Consider the following 20,000-nt stretch of genomic DNA (forward strand, 5'->3'; position numbering starts at 1 on the left):
TCCAATGGATAAAAAATTAGAGGGTTACCTTAAGAAAATGTTTGTTCAACAAGGTTTTATATTACAACCCCTTGCATGTATCGCGCCGATTACGGCTGCGGCAGCTTTTTGGATTGAGTCGCTTGAAGAGAACCTTAGTTCCTCTACGCTAGACGACATTACGGACAGGCTTAGAGTCCTTAAACTAGCTAATTCTTTCATTTCGGAGGCCGTAGTACATTTAACCAAACTTACGGCTAAGAACTCAGGATTCGCCATACAGGCACGCAGGGCACTGTGGCTAAAATCCTGGTCAGCTGATGTTACTTCTAAGTCCAAATTACTTAATATACCTTTCAAGGGGCAGTCCTTATTCGGGCCCGGTTTGAAAGAAATTATCGCTGACATTACGGGAGGTAAGGGCCACGCCCTACCTCAAGACAAGGCCAAAGCTAAGGCTAGACAGTCTAATTTTCGTCCCTTTCGGAATTTCAAAACAGGAGCAGCATCAACCTCCACTGCACCAAAACAGGAAGGAGCTGTTGCTCGTTACAGGCAAGGCTGGAAGCCTAACCAGTCCTGGAACAAAAGCAAGCAGGCCAGGAAACCTGCTGCTGCCCCAAAGACAGCATGAACCGAGAGCCCCCGATCCGGGACCGGATCTAGTAGGGGGCAGACTCTCTCTCTTCGCCCAGGCCTGGGCAAGAGATGTTCAGGATCCCTGGGCACTAGAGATCATATCTCAGGGATACCTTCTAGACTTCAAATTATCTCCCCCAAGAGGGAGATTTCATCTGTCAAGGTTGTCAACAAACCAGATAAAGAAAGAAGCGTTTCTACGCTGCGTACAAGATCTGTTAACAATGGGAGTGATCCATCCGGTTCCGTGGTCGGAACAAGGACAAGGGTTCTACTCAAACCTGTTTGTGGTTCCCAAAAAAGAGGGAACTTTCAGGCCAATCTTAGATTTAAAGACTCTAAACAAATTCCTAAGAGTTCCATCGTTCAAAATGGAAACTATTCGGACAATCTTACCCATGATCCAAGAGGGTCAGTACATGACCACAGTGGATTTAAAGGATGCTTACCTTCACATACCGATCCACAAAGATCATCACCGGTATCTAAGGTTTGCCTTCTTAGACAGGCACTACCAGTTTGTAGCTCTTCCATTCGGATTGGCTACGGCTCCAAGAATCTTCACAAAGGTTCTGGGTGCCCTTCTAGCGGTACTAAGACCGCGAGGGATTTCGGTAGCTCCGTACCTAGACGACATTCTAATACAAGCTTCAAGCTTTCAAACTGCCAAGTCTCATACAGAGTTAGTTCTGGCATTTCTAAGGTCGCATGGATGGAAAGTGAACGAAAAGAAGAGTTCTCTCTTTCCTCTCACAAGAGTTCCATTCTTGGGGACTCTTATAGATTCTGTAGAAATGAAGATTTACCTGACAGAAGACAGGTTAACAAAACTTCAAAATGCATGCCGCGTCCTTCATTCCATTCAACACCCGTCAGTAGCTCAATGCATGGAGGTGATCGGCTTAATGGTAGCGGCAATGGACATAGTACCTTTTGCACGCCTACACCTCAGACCGCTGCAATTATGCATGCTAAGTCAGTGGAATGGGGATTACTCAGATTTGTCCCCTACTCTGAATCTGAATCAAGAGACCAGAAATTCTCTTCTATGGTGGCTTCATCGGCCACACCTGTCCAGGGGGATGCCATTCAGCAGGCCAGACTGGACAATTGTAACAACAGACGCCAGCCTACTAGGTTGGGGCGCTGTCTGGAATTCTCTGAAGGCTCAGGGACTATGGAATCAGGAGGAGAGTCTCCTTCCAATAAACATTCTGGAATTGAGAGCAGTTCTCAATGCCCTTCTGGCTTGGCCCCAGTTAATAACTCGGGGGTTCATCAGGTTTCAGTCGGACAACATCACGACTGTAGCTTACATCAACCATCAGGGAGGGACAAGAAGCTCCCTAGCAATGATGGAAGTATCAAAGATAATTCGCTGGGCAGAGTCTCACTCTTGCCACCTGTCAGCAATCCACATCCCGGGAGTGGAGAACTGGGAGGCGGATTTCTTGAGTCGCCAGACTCTTCATCCGGGGGAGTGGGAACTTCATCCGGAGGTCTTTGCCCAAATACTTCGACGTTGGGGCAAACCAGAGATAGATCTCATGGCGTCTCGCCAGAACGCCAAACTTCCTCGCTACGGGTCCAGATCCAGGGATCCGGGAGCAGTTCTGATAGATGCTTTGACAGCACCTTGGAACTTCAGGATGGCTTATGTGTTTCCACCCTTCCCGCTGCTTCCTCGATTGATTGCCAAAATCAAACAGGAGAGAGCATCAGTAATTCTAATAGCACCTGCTTGGCCACGCAGGACTTGGTATGCAGATCTAGTGGACATGTCATCCTGTCCGCCTTGGTCTCTACCTCTAAGACAGGACCTTCTGATACAGGGTCCATTCAAACATCAAAATCTAACTTCTCTGAAGCTGACTGCTTGGAAATTGAACGCTTGATTTTATCAAAACGTGGTTTTTCTGAGTCGGTTATTGATACCCTGATTCAGGCTAGGAAGCCTGTTACCAGAAGGATTTACCATAAAATATGGCGGAAATACCTATACTGGTGCGAATCCAAAGGTTACTCCTGGAGTAAGGTTAGGATCGCTAGGATATTGTCTTTTCTACAAGAAGGTTTAGAAAAGGGTTTATCAGCTAGTTCATTAAAGGGACAGATTTCAGCTCTGTCCATCTTGTTACACAGACGTCTGTCAGAAAATCCAGACGTCCAGTCCTTTTGTCAGGCTTTAGCTAGGATCAAGCCTGTGTTTAAAGCTGTTGCTCCACCATGGAGTTTAAACTTTGTTCTTAACGTTTTACAGGGTGTTCCGTTTGAACCCCTTCATTCCATTGATATAAAAATGTTATCTTGGAAAGTTCTGTTTTTAATGGCTATTTCCTCGGCTCGAAGAGTCTCTGAGTTATCAGCCTTACATTGTGATTCCCCTTATCTGATTTTTCACTCAGACAAGGTAGTTCTGCGTACTAAACCTGGGTTCTTACCTAAGGTAGTCACTAACAGGAACATCAATCAAGAGATTGTTGTCCCATCCTTGTGTCCAAATCCTTCTTCAAAGAAGGAACGTCTTTTACACAATCTGGATGTAGTTCGTGCCCTCAAGTTCTACTTGCAGGCAACTAAAGATTTTCGCCAAACTTCTTCCTTGTTTGTCGTTTACTCTGGACAGAGGAGAGGTCAAAAAGCTTCTGCTACCTCTCTCTCTTTTTGGCTTCGTAGCATAATACGTTTAGCCTATGAGACTGCTGGACAGCAGCCTCCTGAAAGAATTACAGCTCACTCCACTAGAGCTGTGGCTTCCACTTGGGCCTTTAAGAATGAGGCCTCTGTTGAACAGATTTGCAAGGCTGCAACTTGGTCTTCGCTTCATACTTTTTCCAAATTTTACAAATTTGACACTTTTGCTTCTTCGGAGGCTATTTTTGGGAGAAAGGTTCTTCAGGCAGTGGTTCCTTCTGTATAATGAGCCTGCCTATCCCTCCCGTCATCCGTGTACTTTTGCTTTGGTATTGGTATCCCAGAAGTAATGATGACCCGTGGACTGATCACACATAACAGAAGAAAACATAATTTATGCTTACCTGATAAATTCCTTTCTTCTGTTGTGTGATCAGTCCACGGCCCGCCCTGTTTTAAGGCAGGTAAATATCTTTTAAATTATACTCCAGTCACCACTTCACCCTTGGTTACTCCTTTCTCGTTGATTCTTGGTCGAATGACTGGGACTGACGTAGAGGGGAGGAGCTATATGCAGCTCTGCTGGGTGAATCCTCTTGCATTTCCTGTTGGGGAGGAGTTATATCCCAGAAGTAATGATGACCCGTGGACTGATCACACAACAGAAGAAAGGAATTTATCAGGTAAGCATAAATTATGTTTTTTTTCCACATGGCTGGCTTGAATTTTGCCTAGAAACAGTTTCCTTAGGCTTTCCACTGTTGTAATATGAGTGGGAGGGGCCTATTTTTGCGGTTTTTTGCACAGCAAAAATTACAGATACAGACATCCAGCTTCTTCCTGCATGATCCAGGACATCTCTGGAGGGCTCAAAAGGCTTCAAAGTCGTTTTTGAGGGAGGTAAAAAGCCACAGTAGAGCTGTGGCAGTTGTTGTGACTGTTTGACAAAAAAGAAAAAACGTTTTTGTCTTTTATTATTCCATTTTGGGTATTAAGGGGTTAATCATCCATTTGCAAGTGGGTGCAATGCTCTGCTAACTTGTTACATACGCTGTAAAAATTTCGTTAGTGTAACTGCCTTTTTTCACTGTTATTTCAAATTTTGACAAAATTTGTGTTTCTTAAAGGTGCAGTAACGTTTTTTTATATTGCTTGTAAACTTGTTTAAAGTGTTTTCCAAGCTTGCTAGTCTCATTGCTAGTCTGTTTAAACATGTCTGACACAGAGGAAACTACTTGTTCATTATGTTTGAAAGCCATGGTGGAGCCCCATAGGAGAATGTGTACTAAATGTATTGATTTCACCTTAAACAGTAAAGATCAGTCTTTAACTATAAAAGAAATATCACCAGAAGATTCTGACGAGGGGGAAGTTATGCCGACTAACTCTCCCCACGTGTCAGACCCTTCGCCTCCCGCTCAGGGGATGCACGCTAATATGGCGCCAATTACATCAGGGACGCCCATAGCGATTACCTTGCAGGACATGACTGCAATCATGAATAATACCCTGTCAGAGGTATTATCCAGGTTGCCTGAATTAAGAGGCAAGCGCGATTGCTCTGGGTTTAGGAGAAATACAGAGCGCGCAGATGCTGTAAGGGCCATGTCTGATACTGCGTCACAATATGCAGATCATGAGGACGGAGAGCTTCAGTCTGTGGGTGACATCTCTGATTCGGGGAAACCTGATTCAGAGATTTCTAATTTTAAATTTAAGCTTGAGAACCTCCGTGTGTTGCTTGGGGAGGTATTAGCTGCTCTGAATGACTGTAACACAGTTGCAGTACCAGAGAAATTGTGTAGGCTGGATAAATACTATGCGGTACCTGTGTGCACTGATGTTTTTCCTATACCTAAAAGGCTTACAGAAATTATTAGCAAGGAGTGGGATAGACCGGGTGTGCCTTTTTCCCCACCTCCTATATTTAGAAAAATGTTTCCAATAGACGCCACTACACGGGACTTATGGCAGACGGTCCCTAAGGTGGAGGGAGCAGTTTCTACTTTAGCAAAGCGTACTACTATTCCGATTGAGGACAGTTGTGCTTTTTCAGATCCAATGGATAAAAAATTGGAGGGTTACCTTAAGAAAATGTTTATTCAACAAGGTTTTATTTTACAGCCCCTTGCATGCATTGCGCCTGTCACGGCCGCGGCGGCATTCTGGTTTGAGGCCCTGGAAGAGGCCATCCATACAGCTCCATTGACTGAAATTATTGACAAGCTTAGAACACTTATGATAGCTAACTCATTTGTTTCTGATGCCATTGTTCATTTGACTAAACTAACGGCTAAGAATTCCGGATTCGCCATCCAAGCGCGTAGGGCGCTATGGCTTAAATCCTGGTCAGCTGACGTGACTTCGAAGTCTAAATTACTCAACATTCCTTTCAAGGGGCAGACCTTATTCGGGCCTGGTTTGAAGGAAATTATTGCTGACATTACTGGAGATAAGGGTCACACCCTTCCTCAGGACAGGGCCAAAGCAAAGGCCAAACAGTCTAATTTTCGTGCCTTTCGAAATTTCAAGGCAGGTGCAGCATCAACTTCCTCCGCTTCAAAACAAGAGGGAACTTTTGCTCAATCTAAGCAGGCCTGGAAACCTAACCAGTCCTAGAACAAAGGCAAGCAGGCCAGAAAGCCTGCTGCTGCCTCTAAGACAGCATGAAGGAACGGCCCCCTATCCGGCGACGGATCTAGTAGGGGGCAGACTTTCTCTCTTCGCCCAGGCGTGGGCAAGAGATGTTCAGGATCCCTGGGCGTTGGAGATCATATCTCAGGGATATCTTCTGGACTTCAAAGCTTCCCCTCCACAAGGGAGATTTCATCTTTCAAGGCTATCTGCAAATCAGATAAAGAAAGAGGCATTCCTACGCTGTGTGCAAGATCTCCTAGTTATGGGAGTGATCCATCCAGTTCCGCGGACGGAACAAGGACAGGGTTTTTATTCGAATCTGTTTGTGGTTCCCAAAAAAGAGGGAACCTTCAGACCAATTTTGGATCTAAAGATCTTAAACAAATTCCTCAGAGTTCCATCTTTCAAAATGGAAACTATTCGGACCATCCTACCCATGATCCAAGAAGGTCAGTACATGACCACAGTGGACTTAAAGGATGCCTACCTTCACATACCGATTCACAAAGATCATCATCGGTTTCTAAGGTTTGCCTTTCTAGACAGGCATTACCAATTTGTAGCTCTTCCCTTCGGGTTGGCTACAGCCCCGAGAATCTTTACAAAGGTTCTGGGCTCACTTCTGGCGGTTCTAAGACCGCGAGGTATAGCGGTGGCTCCGTATCTAGACGACATCCTGATACAGGCGTCAAGCTTTCAAGTTGCCAAGTCTCATACAGAGATAGTTCTGGCATTTCTGAGGTCGCACGGGTGGAAAGTGAACGAGGAAAAGAGTTCTCTATCCCCACTCACAAGAGTCTCCTTCTTAGGGACTCTTATAGATTCTGTAGAAATGAAAATTTACCTGACGGAGTCCAGGTTATCAAAACTTCTAAATGCTTGCCGTGTTCTTCACTCCATTCCGCGCCCTTCGGTAGCTCAGTGTATGGAGGTAATCGGCTTAATGGTAGCGGCAATGGACATAGTGCCATTTGCGCGCCTTCATCTCAGACCGCTGCAATTATGCATGCTGAGTCAGTGGAATGGGGATTACACAGATTTGTCCCCTCTGCTAAATCTGGATCAAGAGACCAGAGATTCTCTTCTCTGGTGGTTGTCTCGGGTACACCTGTCCAAGGGTATGACCTTTCGCAGGCCAGATTGGACAATTGTAACAACAGATGCCAGCCTTCTAGGTTGGGGTGCAGTCTGGAATTCCCTGAAGGCACAGGGATCGTGGACTCAGGAGGAGAAACTCCTTCCAATAAATATTCTGGAGTTAAGAGCGATATTCAATGCTCTTCTGGCTTGGCCTCAGTTAGCAACACTGAGGTTCATCAGATTTCAGTCGGACAACATCACGACTGTGGCTTACATCAACCATCAAGGGGGAACCAGGAGTTCCCTAGCGATGTTAGAAGTCTCAAAAATAATTCGCTGGGCAGAGTACCACTCTTGCCACCTGTCAGCAATCCATATCCCAGGCGTGGAGAACTGGGAGGCGGATTTTCTAAGTCGTCAGACTTTCCATCCGGGGGAGTGGGAACTCCATCCGGAGGTGTTTGCTCAGTTGATTCATCGTTGGGGCAAACCAGAGTTGGATCTCATGGCGTCTCGCCAGAACGCCAAGCTTCCTTGTTACGGATCCAGGTCCAGGGACCCAGAAGCGACGCTGATAGATGCTCTAGCAGCTCCTTGGTTCTTCAACCTGGCTTATGTGTTTCCACCGTTTCCTCTGCTCCCTCGACTGATTGCCAAATTCAAACAGGAGAGAGCATCGGTGATTCTGATAGCACCTACGTGGCCACGCAGGACTTGGTATGCAGACCTAGTGGACATGTCATCCTTTCCACCATGGACTCTGCCTCTAAGACAGGACCTTCAATCATCCAAATCTTTTTTCTCTGAGACTGACTGCATGGAGATTGAACGCTTGATTCTATCAAAGCGTGGCTTCTCCGAGTCAGTCATTGATACTTTAATACAGGCACGAAAGCCGGTTACCAGGAAAATCTACCACAAGATATGGAGTAAATATCTTTATTGGTGTGAATCCAAGAATTACTCATGGAGTAAGGTTAGGATTCCTAGAATATTGTCTTTTCTCCAAGAGGGCTTGGACAAAGGATTATCAGCTAGTTCCTTAAAGGGACAGATTTCTGCTCTGTCTATTCTTTTGCACAAGCGTCTGGCAGAGGTTCCAGACGTCCAGGCATTTTGCCAGGCTTTGGTTAGAATTAAACCTGTTGCTCCCCCGTGGAGCTTAAACTTGGTTCTTAAGGTTCTTCAAGGAGTTCCGTTTGAACCCCTTCATTCCATTGATATTAAACTTTTATCTTGAAAAGTTCTGTTTTTGATGGCTATTTCCTCGGCTCGGAGAGTCTCTGAGCTATCTGCCTTACAATGTGATTCTCCTTATCTGATTTTTCATGCAGATAAGGTAGTTCTGCGTACCAAACCTGGGTTTTTACCTAAGGTGGTTTCTAACAAGAATATCAATCAAGAGATTGTTGTTCCATCGTTGTGCCCTAATCCTTCTTCAAAGAAGGAACGTCTCTTACATAATCTGGACGTAGTCCGTGCCTTGAAGTTTTACTTACAAGCTACTAAAGATTTTCGTCAAACATCTTCCCTGTTTGTCGTTTACTCTGGACAGAGGAGAGGTCAAAAAAGCTTCGGCAACCTCTCTTTCCTTTTGGCTTCGGAGCGTAATACGCCTAGCCTATGAGACTGCTGGACAGCAGCCCCCTGAAAGGATTACAGCTCATTCTACTAGAGCTGTGGCTTCCACCGAGGCCTTCAAAAATGAGGCCTCTGTTGAACAGATTTGCAAGGCTGCGACTTGGTCTTCGCTTCACACTTTTTCAAAATTTTACAAATTTTATACTTTTGCTTCTTCGGAGGCTGTGTTTGGGAGAAAGGTTCTTCAGGCAGGGGTTCCTTCCGCTTAATCCTGCCTTGTCCCTCCCATCATCCGTGTACTTTAGCTTTGGTATTGGTATCCCACAAGTAATGGATGATCTGTGGACTGGATACACTTAACAAGAGAAAACATAATTTATGCTTACCTGATAAATGTATTTCTCTTGTAGTGTATCCAGTCCACGGCCCGCCCTGTCCTTTTAAGGCAGGTCTAAATTTTAATTAAACTACAGTCACCACTGCACCCTATGGTTTCTCCTTTCTCTGTTTGTTTTCGGTCAAATGACTGGATATGACAGTTAGGGGAGGAGCTATATAGCAGCTCTGCTGTGGGTGATCCTCTTGCAACTTCCTGTTGGGAAGGAGAATATCCCACAAGTAATGGATGATCCGTGGACTGGATACACTACAAGAGAAATAAATTTATCAGGTAAGCATAAATTATGTTTTTGCTTCATTTTTTAAATATCCTTAGTTGGAGAAAAAGCAATGCACATGGTGAGCCAATCACACGAGGCTTCTATGTGCAGCAACCAATCAGCAGCAAGTGAGCATATCTAGATATGCTTTTCATCAAAGAATATCAAGAGAATAAAACAAATTAGATAATATAAGTAAATTAGAAAGATGTTTAAAATTGCATTCTCTTTCTAAATCATAAAAGAAAAAATGTGGGTGGCATGTCCCTTTAAGTCTTAGTAACCCCAAAGACCCACCATTTGAAAGGGCAGGCAATCACCTGTTAAATGTTTGAGGGTTAAATGTCTAAGTATAAATATAGAAAAAATAAAACATTTCAACACTTCCCCAAACTGTTTGCAGGTTTTAAGCTCTAATAACAGGTAATCAAAAAGGCCTAGAGACCCCCACAACCCCTGGTTTTAACACCCAGAATCCCCTCTTTAAAATAAAGCTTCTATACATTTTTTATAGCCATGTGATTACTGTGGTAACCGTGATCACCTGGTGTGCATAATTGTGCATTTATTTGAGATGAGGCTCATGGGAGCCCCTATGTGCACATCAAAGTTATATACATATACCCAAATGGCCTTTTTATTTGTAGAAAACCCTTCGTTTTACAAGAGAGTTTAGGGAGAAAAAAATGTACACTATTTTTTACAGCCTTGTTTATTAAAATGTTAATACAAATTATACATTTTGTTGTTGAGCTCTCACATGTCATGATACAGGTATACCCCACTCATACAGCGGGTTAGGGCTCGGAGCGCCGCTGTAAAGTGAAAACCGCCTTAAAGTGAAACAAGGCAGTTTTAGCTTTCTTTTCACTTGCCAATGTGTTTAAAAACTGGAAAAAACATGTTTGAACTAACTTATGTTAGGTGTGCAATAGTGCTAGGTTTAGTTTAACACTAGCACAGCACAGTATTCAATTAGTATTTAATAAATACTGTACCTGTAAAATAATTACTGTAGTAAAACAGTAAAATGTGCCTACAATACTGAGACACAAATTGCACTGTAATGCTGTAAACAGAGTGAACTGCGCATAACAAAATGGTGCCAGTCACTTTTCTCTCAATCTCACGAAGAAGTGTGGTATATCTGTATATACATAAAATAATGGCATAGTGGTAATCTACGGAGTCATAAGAAAACATACGTGTGGGTTTCTCACTGAAAAATACTTTACTGTGGGGCTTAAAAGTGAGCAGCATTTAAATCCAAAACTGCTCTGCACAGAGGTGAAAATGGCTCAGCACTTAAAGGGTTAATAGAATTAGTTGTTCCCGTTTGATTTAGTTGTCCCTGCTAGATTTTCTTGAAGGTTTTTTGGTTACACAGTCTGCACATAACTAGGAGAAGATCTACATTATTTTATTGTTAAACGGTACATATCAGGGATATAACATCATTTTGAAGGCATTACACGCATCTTGGAGGAAGAAATAGGGCACCACAAGGATGCTAGAGATCAAGTTATCCATCCAAAATGGATTACAAAGCAAGGGGAAGTCTATCAGGGGAAGATTATGATGCCATTGCCAACCATAGAGTTGCTTCCTGCAAATTGCAACCATTTTGCATATTCTGCACGCCTGAGCTGTTTGTTGGAGTGGTGAAAGCTATTTCTTATAAAAATTGCATCCAAACCCATATACATTTCACATGAAATTGTAAAGCTACATGTGAAAATGTTTATGGTTTGATGAGAAAGAAGTAGAACATTTTATTTTACTTAAAGGGACAATAAACCCATTTTTTTTCTTTCATGATTTAGAAAGAGCATGCCATTTTAAACTTTCTAAATTACTTCTATTATCTAATTTGCTTCATTCTCTTGATTTTATTTGCTGAAAAGCATATCTAGATAGACTCCGTAGCTGCTGATTGGTGGCAGCACATAGATGCCTTGTGTGATTGGCTCACCCATGTGCACTGCTCTTTCTTAAACAAAGGATATCTCAAGAATGAAGCAAATTAGATAATATAAGTAAATTGGAATGTTGTTTAACATTGTATTCTCTATCTGAATAATGAAATAATGTATTTGGGTTTAATGTCCCTTTAATTGCGTGATGAGCTGTGCACCAAGGAACACAGTTGTAATGTCTGACATAGCGGTGGCAGGAATATGTTCTTCTCTCAAATATCCAAAAAGGTCAGGCCTTGATACTAACATACGGAAACATGCATAGGAGGTCCCCTCTCAGTCTGGTCCCCTCTCAGTCTGGCTGACCTTGAACTCTACTGCAAAGAACAAATTGATACAATTGCAAAATGTCAATGCCAGATGCACTATATTGATAGTTCTATCCAAGCTATATTAAATTGTGGGAGCACATTTTGCTTTGAATATAGTAGTGTTTGCAAAAGGGTGTATACATTTATGCAACCATAAATGCTATATTACTGAGGTCTGACTTGATTTGTCTTGATTTTAGTCTTTACATGAACTATAGCTGTTATTTCTATATAAAATAATGTAGAATTATCCATATTATTTAAATGGACAGGCACCATAATATTTAAATGGTTAGGTATCATATAGTGTAAATTGGATATGCACCATATTCTTTAAATGGATAGGCAACATCATGTTGGGGAAATTCATTGCTGTAAATATACATTTAATATGGAAAAAGGGTACAAGCTCTGCTCTGGTGGTAACAGAATGAACTCTATAGTTATAAATTTAACCTTTTTCACATTCTGTAATATTTATAAATATGTGAATGTTTCTTTCCTCTAGCATAAAGTACAAAGCCCTGCAGGATATGTTAACAATATGGAGCGACTCTTAAAGGAGAAGGAGGAAACGATAAGGTCAGCACTTGAAATATATGTTTCTTTATATCTGTGTCTGATTGACCATATATATATTCTAATATATGAATTTACTATTGATGGAAAAATGACCTTGTTTGAATCAGTATGACATGGCAGTCATAACTGCTTGTACTAAGGTCTCACTAGGAGAAGTAGGACAAATCTCAAATTCCTTTACTTCCTCCATTTAGCAACCCATTGTGGAAATGTGCTCCCACCATTCCTTTAAATTAATTTTCTACTTGTTTTAACAAAGGTAGCAAAAGCTAATGGGCTCTATTAAAAATCTACTTTTCCATGACACTCTGTCTCTGGATTTGTGTGTGTATGTATATATATATAATAGAACACTTGGTAAGTAAAAAGCGCACACATAGACTATCAGCAATATAATTTCAAAGGTACCTGTATACCGCTCACTGTCCGGTAACACGCTGGGGAGCAATTGGATCAGAGTGTATGGAGATCTGCAGCTGTGGAGACTGAGCCGGTCTGTAATCAGCGTCTGAGTAAATAAAGTATATTCCACTGGATTGTCCCCACTTGTAGCGCAAAAAACCTCTCCAAAGAAAAGTAAAACTTCCTTTATTGTGATATCAAAAGTAAAAACATGACAGCCTACACACGACTATAATAAAGCACAAAATGTAAAAACACAGTGTCAGTGATCTGAACCACATGCAGACATGTTTTGTGCAGTTGCGCACTTGATCACTGCTTGAAAGCAATCCTGATCACACTTGCTTTATAGCACTTTTCTTAAAGAGACATTTGTAAATGATAGACACTGTGTGAATTATCTCTCAGTTTACTGCCTATCCTTTGTTGAAGAACATTTTTCAAAAAGTTATTTCATACATTAGCAGAAAATTTTTTTCTCTTCTACATGTGTACTAATAATGTTAGTTAATATGATGTTAACTTTTATACATTAAAAATTACATTATATCTTTGCCTCATTTATCCCAAGTATATCTTGTACCACTAGATAAAATTGTAATCTTTGAACTATTTTAAGTGTAATTTATATATGACACTATGTACCATACAGAAATTGTTAAATTTGTTTCTAGAGCAAAGTTTAGACTTTAGAATATGTATAAAGAAAATTAATTGATTAAGACTTATATGATCGCCATACATTATTTCTCCCTTTTTACATTCTATTTATCTTATCAAAAAGAAAAACTGTTGAATATATATTAATTCACAAAAAGATCAAGGTCTCTACGCATATTGAGACCTAATGGATTACATGTTTTTAATGTGAAAATCCAAAAGACTTCACGTTTGTTAAGTTTATCTTCTCTGTCTCCTCCTCGTTTCCATAGAGGAACATGATCTATACCTTGAATTTTTAATAAAGACACATCTGAATTGTGTTGGCTTTTAAAGTGCCTTGACACTGGTGTGTCGGTATCATCATCCTCTATTGATCTGAGGTGCTGAAGGAACCTATCTTTAATGCTTCGCTTGGTTTTACCTACATAGTTAATTTTACAGAGATCACACGTAAGTAAATATACTACATGTGTAGTTGAACAATTTATGTAATACTTAATTTTATAGTCTTGCTGGGTAGCAGATGAAGAAAAAGTATCGCCCTCAATGACATGGTTACAGGTTTTACATATATTTCTCCTGCATCTAAAGAATCCCTTTCTTTCTTTTAGCCAGCATTTGTTATGTTTTATTGGAAGATTAGATGGAGAGAGGTAGTTTGAAAGTGTTTTGCCTCTTTTGGGTATAATATCTACACCCTCTTCCATTATGGTTTTTAGTACTGGATCTGAATATAATACAGGTACGGTATCTTTAATGATTTTGCTGATGTTTTTAAAATCAGTACTATAGGTAGTTATAAACCTGGGTTTCTCAGTGTCCCTTTTTACATCTTTCCTTTTGTATTTTAGTAAATCCTCCCTAGTTTTTTGTTGAACACTTTCTTTTGCTTTGATTAAAGTGCCTTCACTATATCCTCTCTGTTTTAGTCTTTCTTCAATAATTTTACACTGTTTGTTGTAATCTTCCTCATTAGAGCAATTTCTTTTAGCCCTAATGAATTCACCCTTTGGTATTCCTTGTAGCACGTGTCTAGGGTGACATGATTTGTATAAAAGTGTAGTATTGCCTGCTGTTGGCTTTCTGTAAAGTATAGAGACTATTTTTTCATGTTCTACATCTGCTTTTAATGTAAGATCTAGAAAGTCTATTGACTCTGTACTTTGTTCTCCTGTGAATTTCAACCCACATCTGTTATTATTTAAATAAGCACAGAAATCTTTTACTTGATCTGTATCTCCCTCAAAAATGAAAAGTAAATCGTCTATATATCTAAAGAAGTGTATAATTCTCTCTCTATGGGGATTTCTTTCTCCAAAGACGTGGAACAGCTCCCACCAACCCATAAATAGGTTGGCGTATGATGGGGCAAACTTGGCCCCCATCGCTGTTCCACGTCTCTGGAGAAAGAAATCTGATCCAAACATAAAGAAATTATGCGTTAAAAGATATTCAATTGCATTAAGTATAAACACTTTTGTTGCTGATTCATAGTCAGTATATTGGTTCAAGAAAAATTCTATGGCTGTTATGCCTAAGTTGTGATCTATACAAGTATACAAGGATGATACATCCACTACTAGAAATCTGTAATTCTCTTTCCATTTGATATTCTGTAACTTATTAAGCAATGATGTGCTATCCTGTATGTAACTTAGTAAATCTTTGACAAGTGATTGTAAGAAAGTGTCCACCAGATCTGATAAAGGCTCATTTAATGAGTTAATACCTGCAATTATAGGTCGTCCTGGTGGACAGACTAAATCTTTATGTAATTTGGGAAAATAATGAAATATTGGAATTACTGAATTAGTTGGGGTTAGGACTTCTTCTAATGTAGGAGTTATGATATTGTTTAGTTTAGCTATCTTAGTGATTTTAATTAGCTCTTTCCTAAATTCTCTCGTGGGATTTCCATCTAGTTTGATATATACTTCTTGATCAGACAATTGCCTTTTGGCTTCTTTAATGTAATCTTCAGTATTTAAAATGACCACATTTCCTCCTTTATCAGAAGGACGGATCATTATATCTTTATTTTCTTGAAGAGATAATAAAGCTGCTTTTTCTTTATTTGTTAAATTAGAGTACCTTCTTTTTTTACTTTTTAGATTCTTTTCATGTAGTATTCTTAACTTGCTTTCCACTGTTTTCTGGAAAATATCTAACACCTTAGGTCTGGTGTGTACTGGATAAAAGGTGCTCTTTTTCTTTAAGTGACCAAATTTGATATCTTCTTCCATTATCTTGTCTATAGATTCCCTATTACTTTCCTCAGCTAGTTCTTGCAAATCTTTAATAGCACATAAGTCAGGAAATAACAAGACATCAGTAATGGCTGACGTGACACTCTCATTAATATCATTTTTAGTCTCAACCTGTGTCATATGCTCACTTTCTGAAAAAAAATGTTTTTTCAAAGTAAGCTTGCGTACAACCTTATTAACGTCTAATACTGTTTCAAACAAATTAAACTGAGCTGATGGCACAAAGTTGAGACCTTTGGACAAAAGATTAATCTCTATGGAGTTCAGGGTAACATTAGACAGATTACAGACACTCAGATCTGCATTTATTTCTTTTTGTTCTGTCCCTGTGATCTCGTGATGTATTTCTTCTGTTGTCCTTTCCTCTGATGTTGTTTGTTGTATCTGTTTCCGCTTGCTGCCCTTGCCCCTACTTCCTCTATGGGTTTTTTTGTTTTTCTTGGGAAAGTCTGGGGGTCCTCGTTTTTTGACTCCTTATGAGATCCTGATGTTGTAGCTTGTACCTCTAATTCTTGAAATACTGCTGGTGTTTCTTCCTCAGTCTGCAAATCATTATCAGATGAATCAAATTTGTATTCTGTGTCTGAGAATGTCACAGTTTTTCCTCCTTTATGTATTCTTCTCTGTTGCCTTCTCTGAAATCTCCTAGGATATTCTTCTTGTGTCCATCTGTAAACTTGTTTCTGATCGTAATCTTTTTTGTCTCTTGTTATTTTTCTTGACTTAAATTGCCATATTTCTTGTCTGAAAGTATTCATGGTTGTTTCAAATTTTTTGTCATATTCCTTAAAGTCTTTGTGATGTTGAAAATCTCTATGTCTGTTGATTTAAGTATGAGCAGCCACATTAGACCATATGTATTTCTTTCCACTGAAGCACGAAGCTACAAACAGGTGCAATCTGTGGTTAATTAACGGCAACAGAAACTAAGCTGTTTGCACCAGGAAAGCATAATTGAATATACCTGACTTACATATGAAACTGTGATACACGGTCTAAAGGGGAGATATATAAAAAGGATTAAAGAAGAAAAAGAGATTAGAACTGTACTTAAATATACACTAAGGTGATTGGATTTATCGCAATTTCTGATCTCTAAATATTCAAAAGTAACAGCCTTTACACACAATAAAGCACTAATTTACACATAAATTATTTATGTGAGTACTCTATTCTGCCTAAAAATCCTTGAACAAATATGGATAATTCAAGTGAACCAAGTTATGTGTTGGGAGACTTTCAGGATGAAGTATCTGAAACCTATAATCAAATAATACACACTATAGACAGTCTTTTCTTCGAAATGGATTCCTTAAGAAAAAAGGATATTAAACTGGATCTAGATCTCAAATCTTTTTCTATTTACAAACATGAACACAGAATACCAAGAGGTCTTCGTATAAGAAAATTTCCATGCTTTGTGATTATGGATACAGAATTTATCTCCAAATGGAACAGCATTCTAGATGCATGCTCATTTGCATTAATTGATTTGCTTATGGAGCACAAGAGAAAACAAAAAGCAGAGCTGCTACAGGAGATGAAAGAGGTTCAAAATAAACTTAGAGATTTTCAACATCACAAAGACTTTAAGGAATATGACAAAAAATTTGAAACAACCATGAATACTTTCAGACAAGAAATATGGCAATTTAAGTCAAGAAAAATAACAAGAGACAAAAAAGATTACGATCAGAAACAAGTTTACAGATGGACACAAGAAGAATATCCTAGGAGATTTCAGAGAAGGCAACAGAGAAGAATACATAAAGGAGGAAAAACTGTGACATTCTCAGACACAGAATATGAATTTGATTAATCTGATAATGATTTGCAGACTGAGGAAGAAACACCAGCAGTATTTCAAGAATTAGAGGTACAAGCTACAACATCAGGATCTCATAAGGAGTCAAAAAACGAGGACCCCCAGACTTTCCCAAGAAAAACAAAAAAACCCATAGAGGAAGTAGGGGCAAGGGCAGCAAGCGGAAACAGATACAACAAACAACATCAGAGGAAAGGACAACAGAAGAAATACATCACAAGATCACAGGGACAGAACAAAAAGAAATAAATGCAGATCTGAGTGTCTGTAATCTGTCTAATGTTACCCTGAACTCCATAGAGATTAATCTTTTGTCCAAAGGTCTCAACTTTGTGCCATCAGCTCAGTTTAATTTGTTTGAAACAGTATTAGACGTTAATAAGTTTGTACGCAAGCTTACTTTGAAAAAACATTTTTTTTCAGAAAGTGAGCATATGACACAGGTTGAGACTAAAAATGATATTAATGAGAGTGTCACGTCAGCCATTACTGATGTCTTGTTATTTCCTGACTTATGTGCTATTAAAGATTTGCAAGAACTAGCTGAGGAAAGTAATAGGGAATCTATAGACAAGATAATGGAAGAAGATATCAAATTTGGTCACTTAAAGAAAAAGAGCACCTTTTATCCAGTACACACCAGACCTAAGGTGTTAGATATTTTCCAGAAAACAGTGGAAAGTAAGTTAAGAATACTACATGAAAAGAATCTAAAAAGTAAAAAAAGAAGGTACTCTAATTTAACAAATAAAGAAAAAGCAGCTTTATTATCTCTTCAAGAAAATAAAGATATAATGATCCGTCCTTCTGATAAAGGAGGAAATGTGGTCATTTTAAATACTGAAGATTACATTAAAGAAGCCAAAAGGCAATTGTCTGATCAAGAAGTATATATCAAACTAGATGGAAATCCCACGAGAGAATTTAGGAAAGAGCTAATTAAAATCACTAAGATAGCTAAACTAAACAATATCATAACTCCTACATTAGAAGAAGTCCTAACCCCAACTAATTCAGTAATTCCAATATTTCATTATTTTCCCAAATTACATAAAGATTTAGTCTGTCCACCAGGACGACCTATAATTGCAGGTATTAACTCATTAAATGAGCCTTTATCAGATCTGGTGGACACTTTCTTACAACCACTTGTCAAAGATTTACTAAGTTACATACAGGATAGCACATCATTGCTTAATAAGTTACAGAATATCAAATGGAAAGAGAATTACAGATTTCTAGTAGTGGATGTATCATCCTTGTATACTTGTATAGATCACAACTTAGGCATAACAGCCATAGAATTTTTCTTGAACCAATATACTGACTATGAATCAGCAACAAAAGTGTTTATACTTAATGCAATTGAATATCTTTTAACGTATAATTTCTTTATGTTTGGATCAGATTTCTTTCTCCAGAGACGTGGAACAGCGATGGGGGCCAAGTTTGCCCCATCATACGCCAACCTATTTATGGGTTGGTGGGAGCTGTTCCACGTCTTTGGAGAAAGAAATCCCCATAGAGAGAGAATTATACACTTCTTTAGATATATAGACGATTTACTTTTCATTTTTGAGGGAGATACAGATCAAGTAAAAGATTTCTGTGCTTATTTAAATAATAACAGATGTGGGTTGAAATTCACAGGAGAACAAAGTACAGAGTCAATAGACTTTCTAGATCTTACATTAAAAGCAGATGTAGAACATGAAAAAATAGTCTCTATACTTTACAGAAAGCCAACAGCAGGCAATACTACACTTTTATACAAATCATGTCACCCTAGACACGTGCTACAAGGAATACCAAAGGGTGAATTCATTAGGGCTAAAAGAAATTGCTCTAATGAGGAAGATTACAACAAACAGTGTAAAATTATTGAAGAAAGACTAAAACAGAGAGGATATAGTGAAGGCACTTTAATCAAAGCAAAAGAAAGTGTTCAACAAAAAACTAGGGAGGATTTACTAAAATACAAAAGGAAAGATGTAAAAAGGGACACTGAGAAACCCAGGTTTATAACTACCTATAGTACTGATTTTAAAAACATCAGCAAAATCATTAAAGATACCGTACCTGTATTATATTCAGATCCAGTACTAAAAACCATAATGGAAGAGGGTGTAGATATTATACCCAAAAGAGGCAAAACACTTTCAAACTACCTCTCTCCATCTAATCTTCCAATAAAACATAACAAATGCTGGCTAAAAGAAAGAAAGGGATTCTTTAGATGCAGGAGAAATATATGTAAAACCTGTAACCATGTCATTGAGGGCGATACTTTTTCTTCATCTGCTACCCAGCAAGACTATAAAATTAAGTATTACATAAATTGTTCAACTACACATGTAGTATATTTACTTACGTGTGATCTCTGTAAAATTAACTATGTAGGTAAAACCAAGCGAAGCATTAAAGATAGGTTCCTTCAGCACCTCAGATCAATAGAGGATGATGATACCGACACACCAGTGTCAAGGCACTTTAAAAGCCAACACAATTCAGATGTGTCTTTATTAAAAATTCAAGGTATAGATCATGTTCCTCTATGGAAACGAGGAGGAGACAGAGAAGATAAACTTAACAAACGTGAAGTCTTTTGGATTTTCACATTAAAAACATGTAATCCATTAGGTCTCAATATGCGTAGAGACCTTGATCTTTTTGTGAATTAATATATATTCAACAGTTTTTCTTTTTGATAAGATAAATAGAATGTAAAAAGGGAGAAATAATGTATGGCGATCATTTAAGTCTTA

General features: G+C 39.1%; 1 protein-coding gene across 1 annotated transcript in view; it reads left to right on the forward strand.

Annotated features, from left to right (window-relative positions):
- Positions 1-20,000, forward strand: part of LOC128649596 (SMC5-SMC6 complex localization factor protein 2) — a 284,779-nt gene that overhangs the window by 32,003 nt on the left and 232,776 nt on the right. Inside the window, exon 4 of the mRNA XM_053702952.1 lies at positions 12,005-12,078. Within this exon, the coding sequence (XP_053558927.1) occupies positions 12,005-12,078 (74 nt within the window). The remainder of the gene's footprint in view (positions 1-12,004; positions 12,079-20,000) is intronic.

Source organism: Bombina bombina, chromosome 2, assembly GCF_027579735.1.
Source record: "Bombina bombina isolate aBomBom1 chromosome 2, aBomBom1.pri, whole genome shotgun sequence".
NCBI classification, from domain to species: domain Eukaryota; kingdom Metazoa; phylum Chordata; class Amphibia; order Anura; family Bombinatoridae; genus Bombina; species Bombina bombina.